Source organism: Strigops habroptila, chromosome 6 (genome assembly GCF_004027225.2).
Source record: "Strigops habroptila isolate Jane chromosome 6, bStrHab1.2.pri, whole genome shotgun sequence".
Lineage (NCBI taxonomy): Eukaryota > Metazoa > Chordata > Aves > Psittaciformes > Psittacidae > Strigops > Strigops habroptila.
Window position 1 is genome coordinate 73,461,507 of NC_044282.2, and position 21,556 is coordinate 73,483,062.

At 40.5% G+C, this 21,556-nt stretch overlaps 1 protein-coding gene across 8 annotated transcripts in view; it reads right to left on the bottom strand.

Annotated features, from left to right (window-relative positions):
• VRK2 (VRK serine/threonine kinase 2) overlaps nt 1-9,663 on the bottom strand; it is a 70,592-nt gene extending 60,929 nt beyond the window's left edge. For 7 of the 8 annotated variants that reach the window (XR_003991856.1, XM_030489595.1, XM_030489589.1 and 4 more), the window contains exons 1-2: nt 9,507-9,663; nt 9,115-9,255 (exon numbers count right to left, since the gene is read on the bottom strand). Coding sequence is in view for 7 of the 8 variants with exons in the window: in XM_030489595.1 (XP_030345455.1) it covers nt 9,115-9,250 (136 nt within the window). In the remaining variant the exon portion in view is untranslated. The remainder of the gene's footprint in view (nt 1-9,114; nt 9,256-9,506) is intronic. The other variant, XM_030489591.1, reaches the window with a different exon arrangement.
• Between the last annotated feature and the right edge of the window lie 11,893 nt (nt 9,664-21,556).

The window sequence follows — 21,556 nt, forward strand, 5'->3', positions numbered from 1 at the left end:
ATGTATTTGAAAGAGTCTGATCTAACTTCCCTGTAGACATCTTGACATTTTCTAAAGAGAGGCCTCCTTCATGGTAATCTGGAACAGACAGAAACAGCTGTCAGGGTAATGAAGAAGAGCAATTAACAGGAGGTAGCCCAGCAAAAGGGCCTGACCCCCATGGTTCTTCCACTGTGCCAGTGTGGATGGGTTTTGGAGTCACACTGAAAGAACATCCTGAAGAAAAATACAACCGAAACTAACTGGCAATCGTTACAATGTGAAAAGGGAGAAAAGTCAGGCAAAGCCCAACAAGATTCAGGAACAGATGCTCCCCAAAATGAGTAAAATGACATTCAAAGCTACAAAAGGAGAAATGGTATTATTGGGTTTACTGCACATCCATGAAACAAGGTGTAACATTCACAATGAATAACACTCTAAACTTCACACAGATAAGGCTTTGACAATTAATCTCATACGTACAGCTGAGCAGGAGCTGCATGTGTACCTTGTGTTACATCATTTTAATTAACCATTCAGGTATCAGGCAGCAACACTTTAGTGCAGCTCAGAAATAAGACAGACCCATTTTTTTGTGCCCATAAATAAACATAAATGGTTTTTAAAAAATTGTCTCATTACTATGTATAGTTACTTAACAGACTGGAAAGGCTCCCAAGGTTTAACAAACAGTCTGATTACATACCTCATAGACCACCACCACATACTCTCCTGCGAGTTTAGCTCATAGTTAATTACTGTATACTCGTAATTAGCCATGTGCTAGCCTCGTTCTGTGTGGTAGCACATGGCTATTTATAATATTACAAGCAGTTAAATGCTAGACTGCAGGACAGTAAGCAGAGACCCTGCAGGAGAGCAATGCTGATAGGCAAGAGGTCTCTGATGGCATATAAGTACATACATAGAGTACCAGGAGCACTATATGGTAAGATTATGTTTGCAAAGGTTATCTTGAAATAGCATAACAAGTGTGAGAGCTCCCAGTTTACAGTTCACATTGCTTTTATCAGCTAGAGATGCACAATCTCCTTATACCTGGGGCTGGGAGGTTGCGGGTGGTGCTGTTGATGTATGTACACAATCAGAACCACTGTCTGCATAATTGTTAACTGTGAACACCGGTGCAAGATGAAGCTGTGTAGGGGGCTGTGGCTGTTTCTGTCTCACCCCAACATGAGTCTCACAAAACACTTGCAAAGGGCACAGCTCTATTTTCCCTTCCTCCCCTCCACCCCACAGTCACAGCTACAACGCCAGTGAAAAGCACACAAATTTAACGTGCACTCCAAAATGAAGCTGTGCAGTAAGATTCCCATTCTTTGCCATCATTTCCAACTGTTGTGCCTACACAACACAGCAAATAACTCACCTCAAATTAACCAATGTCCAGAATTCCCTAGTTTCACCCAGGCACAGCAGTTACAGTCTTATCATCCACTTTAATGGTGAATTCCATCCGTTTTGTTGCTGAGCGCCACAACTTTAATTAATGGAGCTTTCTAAATGTTAATAAGACTTGGTAACAAAAGGGTGTTTCTGGATGAGCTGATATCCTACAACCACACAGCACAATTGCATGCAGTCTGACAAAGAACCGTGCCAATTCTATTTGCCAGTTCAAACGTGCTTGTTGCAGTTTTAGCAGCTCATTTGTGGCAGTCGCATTTGGAATATGGTGAAATACTTTCAATGGCTCTCACAGAACCAGTTTTGTTGACAAAGTTTACACAGTGGAAAAGAAAACAGCATTGATTTGGCAGTTTGGATAAATATCCCTGCTCCTGTCCACAGCTGGTGTCTTTGCCACTGCTGGCTATTTGGAAGATAGATTTGTTGGGGAAACATGAATAAAATTGGTTTCAGAAGTTCTTGGGTTGCTAGTTGGGTTTTTGCTTTGTTTCATTGGTTAACTAATCCCAAAGAGTAACATGGGCAGTTTACTTTTTTGCAGGAATAAAAACTAACCTCAAAAATACCACACTTTGAAGTTACAGGGCACCCATAAAAAACGTTGGAAAAATTCTGACCCTGTTTAAGTCAAGCCAAGAGCTGTTAAATTCAATGGCTAACAAATTGGGCAGTAGGGGAGTGCGGGAGTGTTCCTCAAAGCATCTAACAATAAAAACCAACCCAAGATGCAGGGTTGCAATATAGTTACTAAAACCAAAATGTACACAAATCAACAGTGGTATCTACTATTTAACACACACCTTTGAATATTTCCTGCCTATGGAGGGAAATACTGGTACCAAGTAGAACAAAAGATATCACTTTCTCCCTGCTGCCTTCACAATATTCAATATTTCCCAAGAACTGAAATATTCAGTGCTTGAAGGGTGTTTGCAGTCCATTTTTAATGTAACCCAAGGAACACCCGCTTCTCTGCTCATACTGTTACTTAAGGTGCATCATCATTTCCTGGACAGACTCTTTTCTGAGCAATGTTTATATGACATGGTTTTTGTATAGATTCTTCTTCTAGGTAGCTTTATGAATATATGGGTTTATTACACAAATTACATATATCTCTGTACCATGCTTATGAAATCACCTTCCACAAGTCCCAGCTAAACTGGTTTTGTTAGAAAATGGTGCTCAGCTGCTAAACTGTTTTGCAGATAACTGCAAATGCCTCCCAAGTTAAGAACATTCAGTACTGGTAAAAAATTTCACTACGTTTCTTACTCATCTTCCAATGAAGACTTAATCTTGATTCACTAGAGCCAAAGTTTTGTATTCCACAGCAGTGGAAGCCAGTTTTCAACTTTCAGTTAATTATTTTAAGCTGGAATAGGTATGACACATCCCTTAACCCCAGGCAGAAAAGCTATCCATGGTCTGCTCTCACAACATTCTCAGATGGGAGTCCAGGCCTCTCATATTTAAAACTTGCTGCACACACCATTTTCTGGCAAGATTCTGCTCCAGCCCATCCACTAGTCTGACATGGTGTCTACTCAGAAGATACTATGCCAGCATAAGTAAGGTAGAGGTGCCAAAGAAATCTGAAAGGAGTGTCCCCCATTAGGCATCCAAAGCTCTTCCTGTTACCATGTAACACTGCTCAGAAATACATCCCCCACTGAAAAAAGATAAACCAAACCCAAACACCACATCTGCTCTCTTCGCTTTCTAGTTTTACTTCACATGCCAGGGTCTCAAGGTGGACTAATGAAGAGCATCCATCCCTGGCAGTGTTCAAGGCCAGGCTGGACAGAGCCTTGGGCAATATGGTCTAGTGTGAGGTGTCCCTGCCCATGGCAGAGGGTTGGAACTGGATGATCTTGAGGTCCTTTCCAACCCAAACCATTCTATGATTCTATGACAATGACTCTCAAATCACGTATGTTCATACATATGGAACAAACAAAACAAATCAACACATTATGTGGCAGAACATTCAAGCATAATAGTAATGATCCCTGCAGACTTTGTAACAGGTTTACACTACTGTGTCAAAATGAGTTATGCTTTCCAAGCTAAGACTTCTAGCCTACAGAGGACCACAAAAAGAAGAAAGAGGGAACATATAAGAGGAAGCAGCCATCAGAGAGAACTAGTTGAGGTAAGGAGTATTTCCTCTTTAACAGATGGTGCAGGCTGATCCTGTACCACGTGGTCAGCTCTAAGTAACCACTGACTGGCGAAATCAGGCTTAATTTATGATTCGGTTGCCTACAGACATGGTGAACAATTAGATCATCTGCTTGCTATCTCTATATTTACACAGTTTAATATTAGTAACAAGATATAAAGTCTCTTTCCTGAAGTGGTGTTTGTCTACCAGTGAATTTATTTTCACACTAAGCTTCACACCTGCAGGTACAATGAGACCTTTGCTGAAATGCATTCTAACATCTGAAGGTTAAGAAAAATCCATCCCTAACCAGACAGGTACCTGCTAGTGCTATTAATTACAGGGGCTTGCTATTAATATTCTTCTCTCCACTGAGTTTATAAAAATCCTGCTGAACATATATCTTTTGGTGTCATTTTTACTGCATTTTTAATTCATTTGCTGCACTGTTGTAAATATTTTCAGTGAAGGTAATTTAAGCAACTGCTGAAGTTTCTCTGGAACCAATTGCTAAAGCAATTCCTAACATAAACCAGGGGGTTGGAACTAAATGATCTTAAGGTCCTTTCCAACCCTAACTGTTCTATGATTCTATGAATGATCAGTGTGACAATGGCAGAATGTGCTCCCATCAAGGAAAATGGGAGTGGAGGGGGAAAGAAAATGCCAGTGTGCTGGTTATCCTGGTGACTGATCTCCAAGCAGGGCTGAATTTGATTATGACTTTATCAATACATACTTTCCTGAGCTTCCCATATTGTAACAACAGATGCAAAAATAGCAGACAAACAGCAACATCTGAACAACAGCTTGAACAATGGTTTCAAAACTGTTAGTGTTCACCTACCACTTAGTGCGAATACCCACATTATACAATTAAAACTCATTTTTCATGGAATAACTTCTATTGTAAAAGACCCTACCTAATAAAACGTGTATATAAATGTAAAAAATTAGTATTTTGCAGAACCATCAGTTTCCATGAGAGAGAAGCCTGTAGGCAGGTAGTGCTGTGTGCAGCACATTTCACTGTGACACTGGAATCCTAACAAAACATTGTGTGACCTTTCTGCGTTTAAATTTTCAGTCCAAATTATGCATTAATAGAGTGCTTGCAGCAGGACTAGAGAATGATTTATATAAAGACTGGTGTTAATTACTGACTGGGATCAGGAAGATAAATGAGAGAATGTAAGGATCTCAGTAGCACCCTCCTCAACTCTTGCTTAATTTTACAATGTACTGCCACTGTTCTCCACAGGGCTACAAACCAGCCATGAGACTACCAATATGTCATGTTCTTCCTCAGTTGCTCTCTATTTTGCTCTGTCAAAGGGATAACAGTTGTGTCTGAGGTGCCTGACAAATCAACAGTAAATCAGCATCAGTAACAAAGATAAAATAAACCTTCTAACATATAACAGCATAGTTAATTTGTGCTTATGATCCATATTGCCCTTTTTATGGCAAAAGCAGTACTTGAGAGAACATCATTAGGTGGCTTCTATTGCTTCTGGCAGCAGAGGAAGCTCTCCTCTTCAGGAGCATTGGGAGGACTTGGTATTTGTAAGCATTCTGCTGCTGGATTTGCTCTGGTCAAGATAAAAACGCAAAAAGGGAATCAAAGGGAAGGAATAAGTCAATAAAGAAATAGACAAGATGGCACAGATGGGAGAGAGGGAATAAATCAGAAAACGAAGGAAAATGTTAAGTTAGGCAGGACTGAACTTGCATGAGGTAACTTTCATGAACATAATTAGAAATTTAGAGGCCCTGCTCCTGAAGAGACTATTTGCATCCTAGGACTCAGGGCCAGTAAATGCCTTTCAGCAGCTTTGATTTAGTGAATAGGACCTTCCATGGAACGCATGTCTTGTAAATAGATTTTGCAGAGATACTGCAAAATTTCTCAAGAACATTATTATATTACTATAATATAGATTAATGGAGTATGGAGTAGCCTTAATGGGAAATTAAGCTGTAACAACGCACATCAAAATCTTTACACCACTACTGTAAAGACTTATTAAAAGATATAGCCAGCAAAGTTAACCTTTACTTTTATAAAAGGGCTATGCTGTTCATATCTGGCAGGCAGTCGAACCTGTCTCCACTCCCTTGTCTTCCCCACCTCCCTACTGCTCTTTCTGGATTAGCATCTCACTGAAAAGTTTAGTGGTCCTCTCACATCTTGCTGTAGATGCACTAAAAACTAGTCTGAACAGCACAGAGGAAGAAGGTGCCTCTCAGCACCAAGCATCCATACCTTACTCTCAAAGGTTTGTCATCTACTTCACTCCTCTTGACTCTCAAAGACAGCTGAACTCTTTCATACCATCAAGTGTGAAAAAAAGCTACTGAATGGTATTTACATAATACATCATGTATCAGAGATAAAGAGGTGGACAAAACAAGAAAGCTTCAGTGTCAATATCTGCGGATAAATCTTGCCCATGTCCCCTTTTAATTGTAGGATGAGCTACACAAGGAACTAAGCCTTCAGTTCAGTCCTACATGTATCATTCACTTCCCCTTCTGAAAGAAGAGATTAAATGAATGCAAATACCATTGTAAAAGTGGCAGCTACATTCCTTCAGCCATGCTGCCACTTACAAAAAACCCCACAGAACAGTAACACCAAGGCTCCCAGATTGTATTCTCATTCCTAACTAACCCACTGACTGCTTTCCACCTCAGTTCAGCGGGAGCCAAAGTGCAACAAACACCACAATATGTGAAATCACCTCAGCAGGCTGTGTGATCAGGCAGAAAACTAATCAAATCTGCGTGAGACCATCCAAATCCCATGTGCTGTACACCCAAAGGTCCAGTGTGGTTTGACTGCAAATGACAGAGCTATATTCTGAGTGATTCAGGAACACAACATTTTCTGTCTTACCCATAGAGAGCTACACCCACTACAACCTTGCTTTCTGCACTGCATTCTCTCTGTTCTTTCTCTCCATGGGAGCCTTCTGCACGTTTCTGTCTTCCTGTCCTTTATCCGTGAATGGCAATATCCAGAGACACCTCAACATCATTTCTTAGCTCATGGTAAGCTCTATTTTCTTATGGTAACATCTCATTCATGCTCTATGCACAACATCCCTCAAATATAACCAACTGATGTTTCAGGAAAGGTCATAATAAGCTATCAGGTATACCAAAAGCAAAAAAATAATCTAAATATTCTAAAACTGCACTAGCCTTTGGCTCCTCTGTAACTATTAGTTGAAATCCCTGGTTCAGTCTGTTGAGCAGTTAGGTATGTGTGAATGATATGAAATCCAGAAGAAACCAAACCAGAAACAAGAGTTTCCAACTACTAATAGCAACGTAAAGATTCAAAACCGTTTCCTCAAACAGCCTCAAACATACACTTGGTGAGAAAACCACACCAAATCTAGTCCAGAGCAGACCACACCAAATCCAGTCCAAAGTAAAACAAACCCTCCACTTTATATAAGCGTAGGTGTAGGGCCATACCTACCAACTCTTGCCATTTACTTCTTCACTTCTGTTACACCAAACTACTTGCAAACTTATACACAGCCTTAGTTTTCTCCAGGTTTTTCAGTGACTGTGCTTACTTTGCAGAAAAGCAGAAGCAGTGGCATTTAGGTTGTTACTGAAATCTTTTTGCTTCATCTACATGTGCATTCAGCAGAATGAAGTACCAGTTAATGCCTTTTTCCCTCTCCCAGAAAGTTTCTCCACTCAAACCTGAAGTCTAGATGAACTCAGTCCAGATGCACAAGTAAAATTGTCCACCCTCGTGTAGCTTACAGTCACACGTAAATAGCTGGAAGAAGAGCACAACTGGGCAACCACTTTAGAGAAGCAACATCTGAACACATATGGGACTATCACACCATGAAATAAAAATAAGTCCTCAGTTGCCATTCAGTTCTTTGTGATTAACCATAATGGACATGAGGAGGAAAAAAAGAGGGAAAGGAAGAACATTTCAGGGCAATATAAAATGTTCCTGAATAGCTGAAAGCAGACAAGCACCATGAAATAGCCAGACAGATGTAACAAAGATCACAGTAAATCTGTCACCAAGAGACCAGTGGCACACAAGTGCTACATTTATGTCTGCAAATACCAAAAGAGCAAACACGCTAACCCTTCTACAGAAAAAGCATGCTTTTTCTCTCTACTGTAGGTGCCTGATGTTACAGTTTCACACTGATGGACAACTCCTTCACCTCCATGAAACCACACTGAATCCAGCACAGCTCAGCATATTTGAAAGGAGTTACTAAAGACAATTGATAAGGCACATGGCACATGATGCCTGTTCTAATGAAAACTTGTCTCATTATAAAGATCTGGAAATCACACTAACTGGAAAGCTCACGCTGCATAACAGTGTAGGAACAGATTATTTTCCAACAAATCACTTCATATGAAGGAAACATCAATTAGAAAATCAACTGAAAAAAACCCCCAGGAATAGGAAACAATCAAAACTGTGTTTTCCATGGCAGAAACACATAAAAAGGAAAAGCTTAAAAAAAGAAAGTATAACTGTTTTATGCATAAAGGGAAGTCGATTTATGTATAGGAGTGACTTGCTTATGAAGTTTTAAACATTAATACTCTACAATATAGCAATATAACATGTCTCTAACTTAAACGTGTTTGGCTCCAGAGGCAATGTACTAAACTGCTTCTAGATAATTCTTTACTGCTGTCTTATACAAGCTCAGTTTAGTTCCTAACAGTCACTGTGGACTAGTTTGCCTGTATGTATTTGCCATGGGGAGAAACAAAACACACCCTCTCCCAAAAAACCCCCAAACTCAGTATTGCCTTGCAAACAGGATTTGCCATTTCATAGAGACCAGCAATAATAACATACACTATATACTCTCCAGTGACCCAGAATGCTTTACAAACTGCCTTTCAGAACCATTCATTCTTCATAAAACACCAAGTGAGTGAAACTCAAGAGCTTCTTCTGAAGGAAATACAGAAAGCTCACTAGGATAGAGCAAATAAAGAACAGCATTTCCACCTCTGGTGAAAGGTTTTAACTCAGAGGCAACACCCAGCTAAGTGTTGTTACTGTTACGCATCCTGGATGGAAACTGATGTATTCTTGGCCAGAAGCGAACATTTCCAGTAACCGGAAACCCAAAGAGCGCTCCAGAGCACAGGACTGGCATAAGCCCAAAGCAGCAGCTAAGGAAAGCATCACCATTAGCTTCAGCCTCACTTGGCAATGCTCTCTAGTAGTCTTTGACAGCAGCAGCACCTTGCCTACCCATCTGAACTCCATAGAAAAGCACACTAGGAGCCAGTAAACTGGGCTGGACAGCCCATAGAGAACACGCTGCACCACCAGCACCATTTGAACAACACAGACACCCAACGGGGTGTTGCAAACGTCAGAAAACCACACTTCAACACAGCTGACCACAAGCATGTAAACAACAGTAACTTTTAAAAACTATTCTGGTTTATGTTAGGAAGTTGCAAAGACTTTTTACAAGTTACCCTCTTAATTACCACCACTGTTTTACCTAAGTAGATCAAGCCAAATCCTCCCTGGCCGATCTGACTGCCCAGTCGCCACACTTTCCCTTCGGTGTCTTTCAGGATCATGTCTCTTGGGAGAGGAACCGGCAGCTTGCCTTTGCCGCGATCCTTAGGCGGCATCGCCCCTTGAGAGGAGGAAAAACGAAATCAGAAGTTGACTTTGGTCGAAGAAACAACATCCCCCCCATGTCCTTCGCCCAACAGGCCCAGCTATCCCCGGGCGCACCCCCTCAGGGCCGCTCTTCCCCATCCCACAGCCAAAGGGCCTTTTAGCGGAGCGGCACCGGGGCTGCCAACCCGCCGCGGCCTCCCCTCCACCGGGACGGGGCAGAGAGCGGCCCGCGCTGGGCCCTGCCGCCCATTCCCCCACACGCACCTCCACAGGAGCCCCGCGGGCTCCCCCCGCCGCCGGCCGCAAACTTCCCGGCCGGGAACTCCCCGCGGGCCCTGCGCAGGAGACGAAGGAGGCGCTGGGCCGCCGCCGTCCCGCGGGAACCCCCGGGGCGGGGAACGGGGCCGGGCCTGGCCGCTGGCGGGGCGGGTCGGGTCTCCCTCCGCCGCCCGGCTCCCCTCAGCCGGCCGGAGCCCGCCCTGTGGGCGGTGCGCGGCGTTTCCCGCCTCCCGCCGGCGCGGCGGTGCCTGCTGAGGCGACGGCGACGGGACACGGAGGAGCCCGATGGAACCACGGACACCCCCATCGCTTCGGCCATCCCGCTTTCAAAGGTGCGCTTGGCGAGTGAGGAACTTACTTATTTTGGGGGTTTTTTTCTGTCTTAAACTGTTTTGGTGCATATAGATGTGGTTGATCAGGCTGTTCCATGCCTGAGGTAAAAACAAAGTATGAAAGTCATGGAATGGTTTGGGTTCTGAGGGAGCTTGAAGCTCATCCAGTTCCAAGCCCCTGCCACGGGCAGGGACACCTTCCACTAGAGCAGGTTGCTCCAAGCCCCTGTGTCCAACCTGGCCTTGAACACTGCCAGGGATGGGGCAGCCACAGCTTCTCTGGGAAAAGTCTGTGCCAGCACCTCAGCACCCTCACAGGGAAGAACTTCTGCCTAAGAGCTCATCTCAATCTCCCTAAGTTTGAACCCAGTGGTTTCACAGTGCAGCGAGGACTTCAGGAGCTGGTGGTGGATCAGCTGTATCACTGCCATCAGCTTGTGAGCTGCTAATTAAAAAGAACAACAAACCCTCAGTGCACTTTAACTCCCCAAGCTCACAGGGCATACCTCTGATCACAAGCCACCATCTTGTGTGATCTCTGATTTTTAACCCACCCAGCCAGCACACTATACCTAGTTAGAGCTCACTGGAGACCACCACATCTTCCAAGCAGTGACTGCAAGACCTTTTACAATAAAAATGTTCAAGAACAATGAAAGCCCAGAGCATATTTGGCAACCACAATTTGCAGGTGAACTTAAAATCGTAGTATCACAGAATGGTTTTGGTTGGAAAGGAGCTTAAAGCTCATCCAGCTCCAACCCCCTGCCATGGGCAGGGACACCTTCCACTAGAGCAGGTTGCTCCAAGCCCCTGTGTCCAGCCTGGCCTTGAACACTGCCAGGGATGGGGCAGCCACAGCTTCTCTGGGCACCCTGTGCCAGCGCCTCAGCACCCTCACAGGGAAGAGCTTCTTGCTTACATCTAACCTGAACTCCCCCTAAGCTTAAAGCCATTACTCTATGTCTTATCGCTACAGTTAATATTAACACAGATTGTGACTGAACCTACATAATGCCATCAAGAGTAGGCCTTAACATCACAACCTTTTCTGCTTCATCAGTCTTGCAGGCTTTGTGTTCTTAACATTACTGAAAGGACCAGCTAAAGAATGGCCAGTAGAAAACTCATCCATAAAAAATTAAAGATTCATTTGCTTTATAACATAAAACATTTCATAGGGTTTCCCGCCTTTGGAAGAGCTGTCAAAACAGGCTGTAGGAGGGTAGTGTTGGGATGGTTTTGTTTGTGTTGGAGTTTTTTTGTTGTGTTTCCCCCACAAAACCCACCCAAACAACCCGAGATAGCTAGTGCTGCATCAAAGAAACCATTACCACTCTGGAGAGCTAGCACCTTTATTCACAGGGGGCATTTGGGCAATGCTGTCAGGGTGTCTCACTTGGGATTAGAGCCACTCTTCTGCCATAGGCAAAGAATCTTTTCATACAAAATTGTCTTCAAATAGTTATCTGGGAATCAGAGAACCTGCCTCTGTTTAAGGAGAAAGGTTTTTTGCTCAACTGTTGCAAAAAGGTATTCACATAATTAAACTGAAACAAAAGGATGCATTAGAGGGCTTAGTGCTTCTGAGCTGCCTTTCCCTGTCCACGGAAGTACATCAGGATAAGAAAGTGAAACGAACCAGGTGAGGTTTGCGTCTGTCTTCTAGACATTTAGCAGATACCAGTGATAGCATTAGATTGCTAGCAGAGACCTACATTGTTACATAGTTTAAGGCTTCTTTTTTTGTGGAACCAAGAGAAAAACCCCATAAATTAATAGACTCAAAATGTGTAGAAATTGTGGGGCTTTTTTGACCACACATTAAGTATGAATGAATAAAAAGGTACATTATCCTAAAGAAAAAAAATTGATTAGATATTCCTATCTTTATTTCTAAGTACACAAGGCCTGGAGTTCATTTACATTTTGTTCCCACCAAACCATTTAACATCAAGAAGTTAGTGGTATACATTGATTTAATGAAAGGTTGGTGTTCAATACAAAACTTCACAATTCAGAAATGTAAGTTGTTTTGCACTTACTTAGTGCTTTTTATTCCTGAGCAAGGATAAGATCACAAAAACAAAACAAGTTCATGCAGTTCTGATGCATAATGAAGTCATCAGAAAAGGCTATTTCAAAAATACTCATTATAAGCTAATAGCAGAACTAAAAGTAGAAACCAACACACTAAGCTCTATTTAGCTGTTAATGAATACAGTAGCATAATGCAATCTGTTACTGTTTGAAGTCAGGCTACATAACATCCTTTTTACTCTGGCAACACTGATACTTCCATAGGTAGCTGAGGTTTAAGGTCTTCAATTTTCAACTAAAATTTTCCTTGTACTGCTAAAAGAAAAGAAACAGCAACTCTGCAGCTTGAACTCCACTCAAAAGCAAGGGTGTCTGAAGTCTTAGCCCTCTTTAATATCATGCAGTTTTTTCACAGCTTGTGCAACTTAACATTGTCATGTAACATAAAAAGGTTTAAAATATAGCTCCTGCAAGTCACAGAAAATAGTTATAGGTTTGGTGAAGTTTGTTTGGGATTTGGGTTTATTTTTATTTGAAAGAGCATTAACATAAAATTAAAGGTTTAAAAACTTCTATTGCTTGTTGCAAGAGTTAAAAATCCCTCAAAGACAAATGTACAGCAACATGATAAGTACTAATAATACTACTCAGACTAAAAGACCAAAATTATGTATTAAAAAGAAAAGCTTCCTGTGTATATCAGACTCCTTCTGAAGGATAAGTTCATTTGTCACTTAAAATCAGATATTTGTTAATAAACAGCCATAGATATTAGGCTGACAGAAGTACATGCAAACATCTAGAACATGTTTCAGACAATTCTGTTCTAGACAATGCAAACCAAGAAATGAACACATGGACCTGTTTAAAAATCAATAAAAGACTTTAACCAGAAAGACTCTTACCTGAAAGACTCTAACTGAAAAAAGCTCTAATCTAATTAAACCTTTTTACTAGGCCCTTTGGCCCTATATATAGCACATCCCTGTGTTTTGTGGGCGGAAACCTCTTGTCCTGTTGAGCTGAACTGGAGACAGGGTTGGGGTTTTTTTTCCCTGCTTATCATCAATTAACAACTCTCCCAGGAAACATGAACTTACTGTAGTCAGGTTAAAGCCTCCATTGCCTCTTCACTGTTGCTTCAAATTAGCAGTTAGCTGTTGTGAATGACCAAAATAATGACAGGTACAGGTGTGAGGTTTTATCTAGTGTTTGGGTTGGTTTGGTTTTGGTTTGTTTTCAGGAAAGCCTAATTATGATAGCAGCAATTTCCCTTTAAGGTGGTATAGCCACCATTGCTGCCAAATTCAAGAATCCTCACAGGAGAGAGGTGTATATATAATAAGAGTAAAAATATACAAATCCTACCTGTATCTAACTGAAAATGCTACCAAATTACTGCTATTGCACTTCCTCAGAGCACATTGCTTCAAACAGCTGAGGGCCACAGGCCTTTCTCATGAAGCATCTATCCCTCATGCAGCTCAGGTGGGCATTTTCTCATTATTCAGATTTATATATTAGAAGTGGTGGAAAAGACTATTTGGATGTTTGTTTTAGGGCTTCTGATATCTTCAGGGGTTTATTCATTTGTTTTGCTTGGTACACATTTACTGATATACAACAGGTGAAGAAATCTGAGCTTCTTTGCAGAGCTGGTATGGGTATGGTTGCTGTTGTATTACTGAGAAAGAAAATGGTGGTGCTATGCTTTTTAGGCTATTCTGTGATCTGTTAATACCCTGAGCTGTGCTTTCTGCAAAGTCAATACAGGAGTCTAGCTTTGGAGTGAAGATATGAGCATAGATAACTGTAGTTCATATAGTGGATCAAAGTTATGTACCCAAATAACATTTGAATACAAGGTTCTGCTATCTAGTTGTGTATTTAGATGTCTGGTGCTGTTCAACATCTGGCCTTCTGGATTTGTAGGTGCCCCAAAGGCGCTTTGAAAGTTGAAAGTAAGCCTGTAAGGTACAAACACTGGAAGTTTTATCCAGACCTGTGGTTCAGAAGCAGCACCCTACTTGTAATCTTTTTTTCCAGAATAAGTTCTAGAGGGTGACAAAAAGCTATGCTGTATTACCATGGTTTGCATTTAAAAAGTGTGGTAGGATTCTTGGGGAGCGAGTGCTTTCTTTAAGTGGTTAAAAACATAGCAAACTATTTTTACCTCAATTCTAAGGCTGTATTTGTTTCTGACTTTGCTTTAAAGCACTGCACATCAAATACTGGGTCCATTTTCCATTTATTTCAATCCTTTTTTCTTCTCCTTACTCAAACCTAGACTTGAGTATAAAGGGTTTTAGTCAATTATATGAAATCTTGCAATATCATGTAACAAAGCCCCTTAAATTTGCTACAGTAGGTAACTTGTCGCTTTGCTCACTATTGCGTTGTGGTGCTTTTGTGGTATTTAACACTGACATTTTAGCACTTCCACATTCAATTCCCCCCACCACTCCAGAACTCCTTGTTGCTTGAAATGTCATGGCTAAATTTACCCAAGAGATGTAACATCTCTGTATTAAGACCATTGACACCAAGGCGTCAAGCTTCAGAGCTGCTTCCCAGCTTCTGCTGAGAAATCTGTTGGTGTTGGTGCATCTGTGTGGAGCCCCATGCACTCGCTGTGCTTGTTCGCTGTGCTCATGCCACTTTCATAGAACTTTTGAAGTAATTATTTCTTGCAGTATCAAGGGATCTCCAACATCCGGGGGGCATGTTGCTCAACTCAGTCATTGTCTGGGTGCATTGACACCCATTTTAAAGACCCTTGACTCTATTTTGTGTGACTGGCCCCATGATTGAGATCACATAATTACAATAATTAGGAAGCTCACCTCAGGATATTACCAGAGCAACCCACCCAAACCTAAGTCCATATGGTTTGAAATAGCTAATGAGTCAGTTAATGTGCTATGTCCAGGAGTAATGGACACTCAATATGGATGGCATGAAGACATAATTTACCTACTTCCTGATGGATTAAGGTTTTCCACGTAGATAGTTCTCATATTTTGCATCTCACGGTAAGTTTAAAGTAATAAAGGCTTTTATGTGTTAAACAGAGCAGAAGAAAACAGCTGAGACTTTTAAAAGGCAGGCAAGAAATTAGTTCTCTCTTCAAAGAAAATACAAAAAAATTGGAGATCTTAGAGCTTTCATCTTAAATATAATACTGCAAACAAATTATTTGAAGAGCTCTATTAAAGTACAGGAACTGACAATGGCAATAGGTGACATTTGCTTTAATGCCAAGTAACCTGAATGAATGACTCCCACACTTAGAGGGGCTGTTTTAGACCCTGTAACTTTTCTGCCCAGTCTCTCTTTAACACTCACCTTGCTACTGATACTGTGGAAATTTGTAATCAGTTCTACATACTGAACTAACCAGAACAGGGGATTAATACCATGAGGTCAAACCTTCTGGCAAGAAAAGCACCAAAAGCCCTGAAACAGGGCAGAAGTGATGTCTGGTTTTTGAATGAGGTGCAGAATCCGTCTGTCCAGTTAGGATTCCTCTCTCCTAATGTGTTCCTGCTCTTGCATCATTTTAATGGCTATCGGGATGAGATGTTACTCCCAGTTCCTACCACTACAGCTGAAGGGTGTGTTTCTTATCTCTTATATGTCAGAGGTTTTATTGCTCATACCTTTAGAAAGCAATTATTTATGAGCACTGAAGAGAAAGTGTTTTCTTACCCATGTTTATTTACTTTCAGAAAAGCACAAAGACATAATGTAAGTTTATTGTTGCTGTGGGAATGGATCGAATTTACAGGGAGAGCAGAATGTCTAGTGGTTAGAGCCGAGAAGGGGATCAGGAATGATTTTCTTTATGGGAGTAATTCCTGGAATCATAATCCTGGCTTTACTACAGACTGACCATATACAAATAATTTCATATTTGTTTCATTTAATCCATCTGAAGCAGTCTGGGTGGCTTGTTTCAAGGCGCTGGTATTCTCAGGTGAGAGTTACGGTGTATGTGCTATTGCCATGGCTATTACCCCATGGTGACCATTAGCCCTACCTTCTTATGGGACGGGTGATGCATTAGAACTGGTTTCCCATATAGCCAGCTCAAATGTATGTTCTTGTTTGTCATAGTTTCTGTCGTCATTTCAAGCTTTCTTTTCTAATTTAGGCTTTTCCCCTCCAAAACCAAACACATATGGAACACAAGATTTGTATGAAGTTGGTTGTTACAGCCTTGCAAAGAAAATAAGTAGTTCGCCTCCACTGGTGGTATTGTACATTTTGCCCTAGGCATAAAAGCAGGGGGAAGGTTGCTAAGCTTCCATGGTGGTTAATGCTTAGACACCAAGTCTTTTCAAAAGATATCTAGAAATGGAAATGAAGAAATTGCAGGAATATTAGCACTATCCCACTAGTGTTCTTGGGTTACAGGAAGCAGTGACTATTTTTCCCCCTATAGAGCAGCAATGTGAAAAGGTTTAGAGAAATGGAGAAGAATGAATTTGGCAAAGCACTCGAGGAGAAGGTGCGTATAATGACTTAAGTCTTTCTGAGATTATCCGCATAAGGTTGCTTGAGAAAGGAAACTCATCTGTTATAACGTTCATTATTCACCTATCAATGCTACTTTTTATGTGTAAAGTTAATTACGATGATAGGATATGTAAAATATGACTCATTTCACTGCAAGATTGATTTTTTTTTTTCCCTGACCTCAGAATAAATATTGATTTTCATGATCTTTAAATGTAGTGCAAAGGTCGTTTTATTAATGGCGTATTAATAGAAAGTAGCCCTGACCATGCAATATGAATATATTTGCATTGTTATTTCTCAGATCACATCCAGCAGGAAAGAGGCAGGGTGCCAATGCCTTCTTTCCCAGGAGAAATCAGGAAGCTGTTGATTTTAATGACTGTTCAGAAGCCTTTAAAAGTGGTGGTGTGCTTTGTTTTGTTTTAGGATTTGGTTTTGTTCAGTTTTAAAATAAAAAACAGTAGTGAAGTGGCAAATGGGTTGTATAATGCATCTAATAAGATAGTGATGTGTTGCTTTTCCAGCATGCCCAAGAAAGCAAGGTCTTGTCTTTACCTGATAGTCATGCAGTCAATTCCATGAGCAGAATCACAGTTGTGAAAGGAGACTGATGGGATAATTTGATGGGGTTTTTTTTCCCCTTTTCTTACATTTATGGTGACTCTTGAAAATCCAGGCTTAGAACTGCTGTTCTAATGGTGGCTGAACCAAGGCAGATCTGGTGGGTTTAAATATTCCTCGTAGAGTAATTGTGTGTGACTTTTCTATAAAGTCTGCTCTGTAAAGCACAGGGAGAAGAGAGTTCACATTGAAATAACCTTTAAATAATATTGTATAGTGGTCCTGAGAAAGCTGTGCCCAGTTAGACAGAGGAGGAATACTTGTATGCCTTTTATAAACACTTTTATGAGTGGTCTTCCTGTTCACTAAATGTTTTGAGTGCTTTGTGCTGGGTGACATAAGTCAAGAGGGAAGATGACAACTTCCATTCCATAGTTTACAGACAGCAAGGAAAAGAAATGTGTGTAGTATGACATATTGCCATATAGAAAATAATCACAATTAAGTAAGGAAAGTGATTTGAGCAACTAAATATCTGGTGGCCTGGCTTCAACAGTTTGCACTTTAGGGAAGAAGAACAACAATAGTCCATGATGATAAATAGAAACTGGAATAAAATGCAGTATTGCTTTGTGTAATGCCAAACTAACTTGTATCTAAGATAACTGTCACACAAGAGAAGTGTGATAGAACCAGTTCATTTGGGCTTCCAGGCATTTAATGCAGAATCGTATGGGAAATGATTAATTAAGCTGGAGAATGTGTAAGTGCAAAAAGTGTGAAACAGTGGTGAAATGGGCAAACAGTAATAAATGGAAAGGGGAAACAGTGCATGACAAAGAGGTTACTGGTTTGCTAAGGATCTACCTCAGCATCTCTTTAATTGAGTATTACTGATTCCATGAACAACAAAACCAAAATACAAATGTCCTTACACAATTTGTTGCTGAATATGAAGTTGTGAGGCATTGGCATACTGGTGCAGGAGAAACAACAGGATTTCATAATGCAACATTTGAGGCTGTGCTGCTTTTAGAGTGCTGGTTTGGAGGAAAAAGAGAATCACAGAATGACCATGAGCTGATAATGTGACTTAAAAAGTCCAAGTCAGGCCTGATTCTAGGTTGTATCAGATCAAGTACTTTTATTATGAGATTCAGAAGACATATTTGGTAGTGTTTCATTGAGAATTCGTCTCTACTGTCCTGTATATTCCTTGAGTGTGAAATCATGAACGTTATCTCAAACAGTGCATGCAGAGGGCAATGATTCTATTCAGTTCTGCAGTGGAAAGCAGAGCTAAATTATGACTGTGGATTGAATTGGAAGAGGACCTCTTCTGCTGGAAAGTGGCTCTTGTAAGAAATGCATTTGAAAAGAAGTTGGGAAGAAATTTCTTTCCAGGGATAGATTAAGCAAAGCGATACAGTTTTTCATATTAGGTGTGTTGAGGTAGTAGGAACACACAGAAACCCTTTTAAATGAACAGTAAGTAGTAGGGAATGATTTAACTGGGTAGATGAATTAGGAGCTGGGCAGAAGACAGCAAGGGGATGTTTGTTTTGTACCTTGAGAAATAGAAATACCATGGAAGATAATAGTGAGGCTGAGGGTGCTAGAAAGTGAATTATTTTAGGATATGCAAGGCTGTATTTTGGAATCAATCCATTTTTCTCTTTCTCTACTGCATGATGTTAAGGGCGATTAGTTGGGTATACTTTCATCCCTGGTACAGGATAAAAGGCAAGAACTGTTTTAAGGTGATTTTGGAGCTTTATCCCCATGGAATTTTTGAGAAAAAGAAGAGATTTTAGGTCATTTCAGCACCATTACTAGTTTGGTGCTTCCAAAGTATAGCAATACAATACTGATTTACTATTTGAGTAAATTAAGACAAAGGCATTTAAGTAGCATCTTAGTAACATCCTGGGCTCGGTTCGTCCCCGAAGTTTTCAAGGGAAAATCAGACCTGTTTACTTGTTGGCTTAATATTTTGATGAAATGTAACTTTTTGCATTTTTCTGTGATTTTTGAAAACTAGTAACTATATTTATATATGATGGATATCAACAGAAACAGTCCGGGTATGTTACTGCATACATAAAATACTGCATCTGGTACTGCTGATTTCCTTGCTTGTATGTCTGCTCTTTGCATATCTGCTTCGGTGTGTGATATTTTATTGGAGCACATATGATTTGAAGACTCTGATTGCCTGCTGTGGTATTTATCCTATATAAATTCAACATTAAATGACAAATTTTAGACCCATCTGAGACTGAAGACTAAGTCCATCCATTGAATTCCTATTTGTATTATTACTTTCTAATGAATTCTGTACTACAGCAGGTGTCAAATCATATCTGTTGTTTTGCAATCGAGTATGAATAGAAGATGTATTGCTATTGCAAATGAATCTAATATGAATCTAATGAGCAGTAATGAGCAACTGTTTTGTCATTATTGAGGCAACCACTGTGATGCTAATAAACTCTCATTTCTGCTCTTTAGAAAAAAGCACTGACCAGGATTTATAACATGGCCTTAATGTCCCAAAAGCCTGAGGCAAGAGGAAAGTGGAACCCCTAAACTGAGCATAATCTAGTCATTTTCTGTGTGGCAGGCTCCTTATTTTCTCTTATTAACTAACCCTGGTTTAAGTCTTTCAAGCTTTCTTACATTTGAAAGGAAAAAGATGAAGAATGAGTGTCTATTAAAGGAACATAAAGTTAAGAAGATGGGCATTCTGCCTTAATTTTCTTTAATGTAAGTACACTAATTCTGTACTTCTCCACTTGACAGTGCTTTTGTAATAATAAAAGCAACTATCTGCAACTCTTTGAAAAGCAGTCGCTTTAAAAGTAACAGGCCATTAAATCAATATAGAGCTCTAATATATTTTGGGGGAACTGTTGCAACTGTCTCTTAATTGAAACTTCATTTTTGTGGGGTTTTTAATTTATTTTTTGTTGTCTGTGGATCATAAGACTACTTAATAAACAAAAAAAGTCTTTGACACAACAGCATCAGTAGCTTGCTACATAACTGATACGTAACAAGAGTTCTGACTCCTGTGAGGCTCTGCCTTTTCCAAGTATAAATAATACATAGAATGATACATAAAGCTGTGTAAAAGGGACAGCTGGGTACATGGTACTTACAAGTGGAGCTCAGGAAAACCAGTCAGCACTGCTTTTCTAAAAGCTAAGTACTGTACTTCCATCAAAAAATAATGCTTCTGTGTATATAGTCTTCATGGACTCATCTCTCTGTGCAATAAAGCTAGATGTACTGTAGAGATTCATTTCAGTATTTCATTTGGAGGTTTGAACTGTTCTGTGTAGGGTACAGCTGTTTGTTTTACTACAGCACACACCATACTTGCTTTAACTGCTGAATGGAGACCATATCACCAATATTTAAGGTATTATATAGGCACAGCAGTGAAACTATGAATTCGTGAGCAAGCCAGAGGATGGGCATTAGGACAAATTACAGCAGTCATCCCTCAAAGTTGCAAATAGGGTGTCAAAGGTTGTATGAAAGCCATAAACTGTTCCTTCTGTGCTTGGGCATTAAAAGGACTTTTGGCCCACTGAGCAGTAGCTTGCAATAGTTCTCATTTACTGACATTCCAATTCCATCTCAATGCCTGAGAATGGAGGAGAGCAGGAATTCAGGGTGCTGCTGGCTTTCTAATAGTCGCTCTGCCAGTGCTGTGGTGTTAGCTGGGTAGGCCATTACCATCACTGGTAATATATGGATCACATTTACTTACCTTTTAGGTGTATCACAGGATTAGTTTTTAGTAATACTTGATGTGCACAGTGGAAAAAGGCAACTCAGCTCAACAGCATCAGTATCCTAGAACTCACTAGGAAATACCTTTCTAGCTATAGTCACATTCACTCCAAAATTCACATAGCTTCATTCACTCCAAAAAGGGTCAGGTCTCATTCTGCACAGCTGTTCTGTAACACAAACCGATGCATGGCAAGGGGAGACAATCAGGATCTGAACTAAAGCTTCGTGCTTTAGTGGTGGTCTTGGCAGTCCTGGGGTAATGGTTGGACTTGATGATCTCAAGTCTTTTCCAATCTAGTTGATTCTGCGGAAACAGATGGAGATGTATCCATAGTTTAGAAGAAAAGGTGAAGCAAGTACGGGTCCAGGTCTCACGCATTACTGTTAAACCACCTCATTTAGACAGGAGAGTCTGCAAGTTGCACTTGATGATAAAAGGACTGTGGTAATAGAAAGCTTCTGTACAAAATATCTGATTTCTCTTTGTGCATTATGGTGTTATGTACCATATTAATTTCTTTATTGGGGATTTGATCCCTTGGGTGATACATAAATTCTCGTGATACATCACATCTAATGAAGGCTTTTAGGTTGCTCATGGAATTAATTGTACCATACATACAAGTTAGAGTTTGAAGGTGTAAATTAATATTGTGTAAAAGTTTGAGACTATATTTCACTTTGGTAACTAGAATTTCACAGAAATCATAATTTAGGCCAAAAAGGACCTCTTGAGGTCACCTGATCTCATGCCAGTACACAAAGCAGGACCAATTC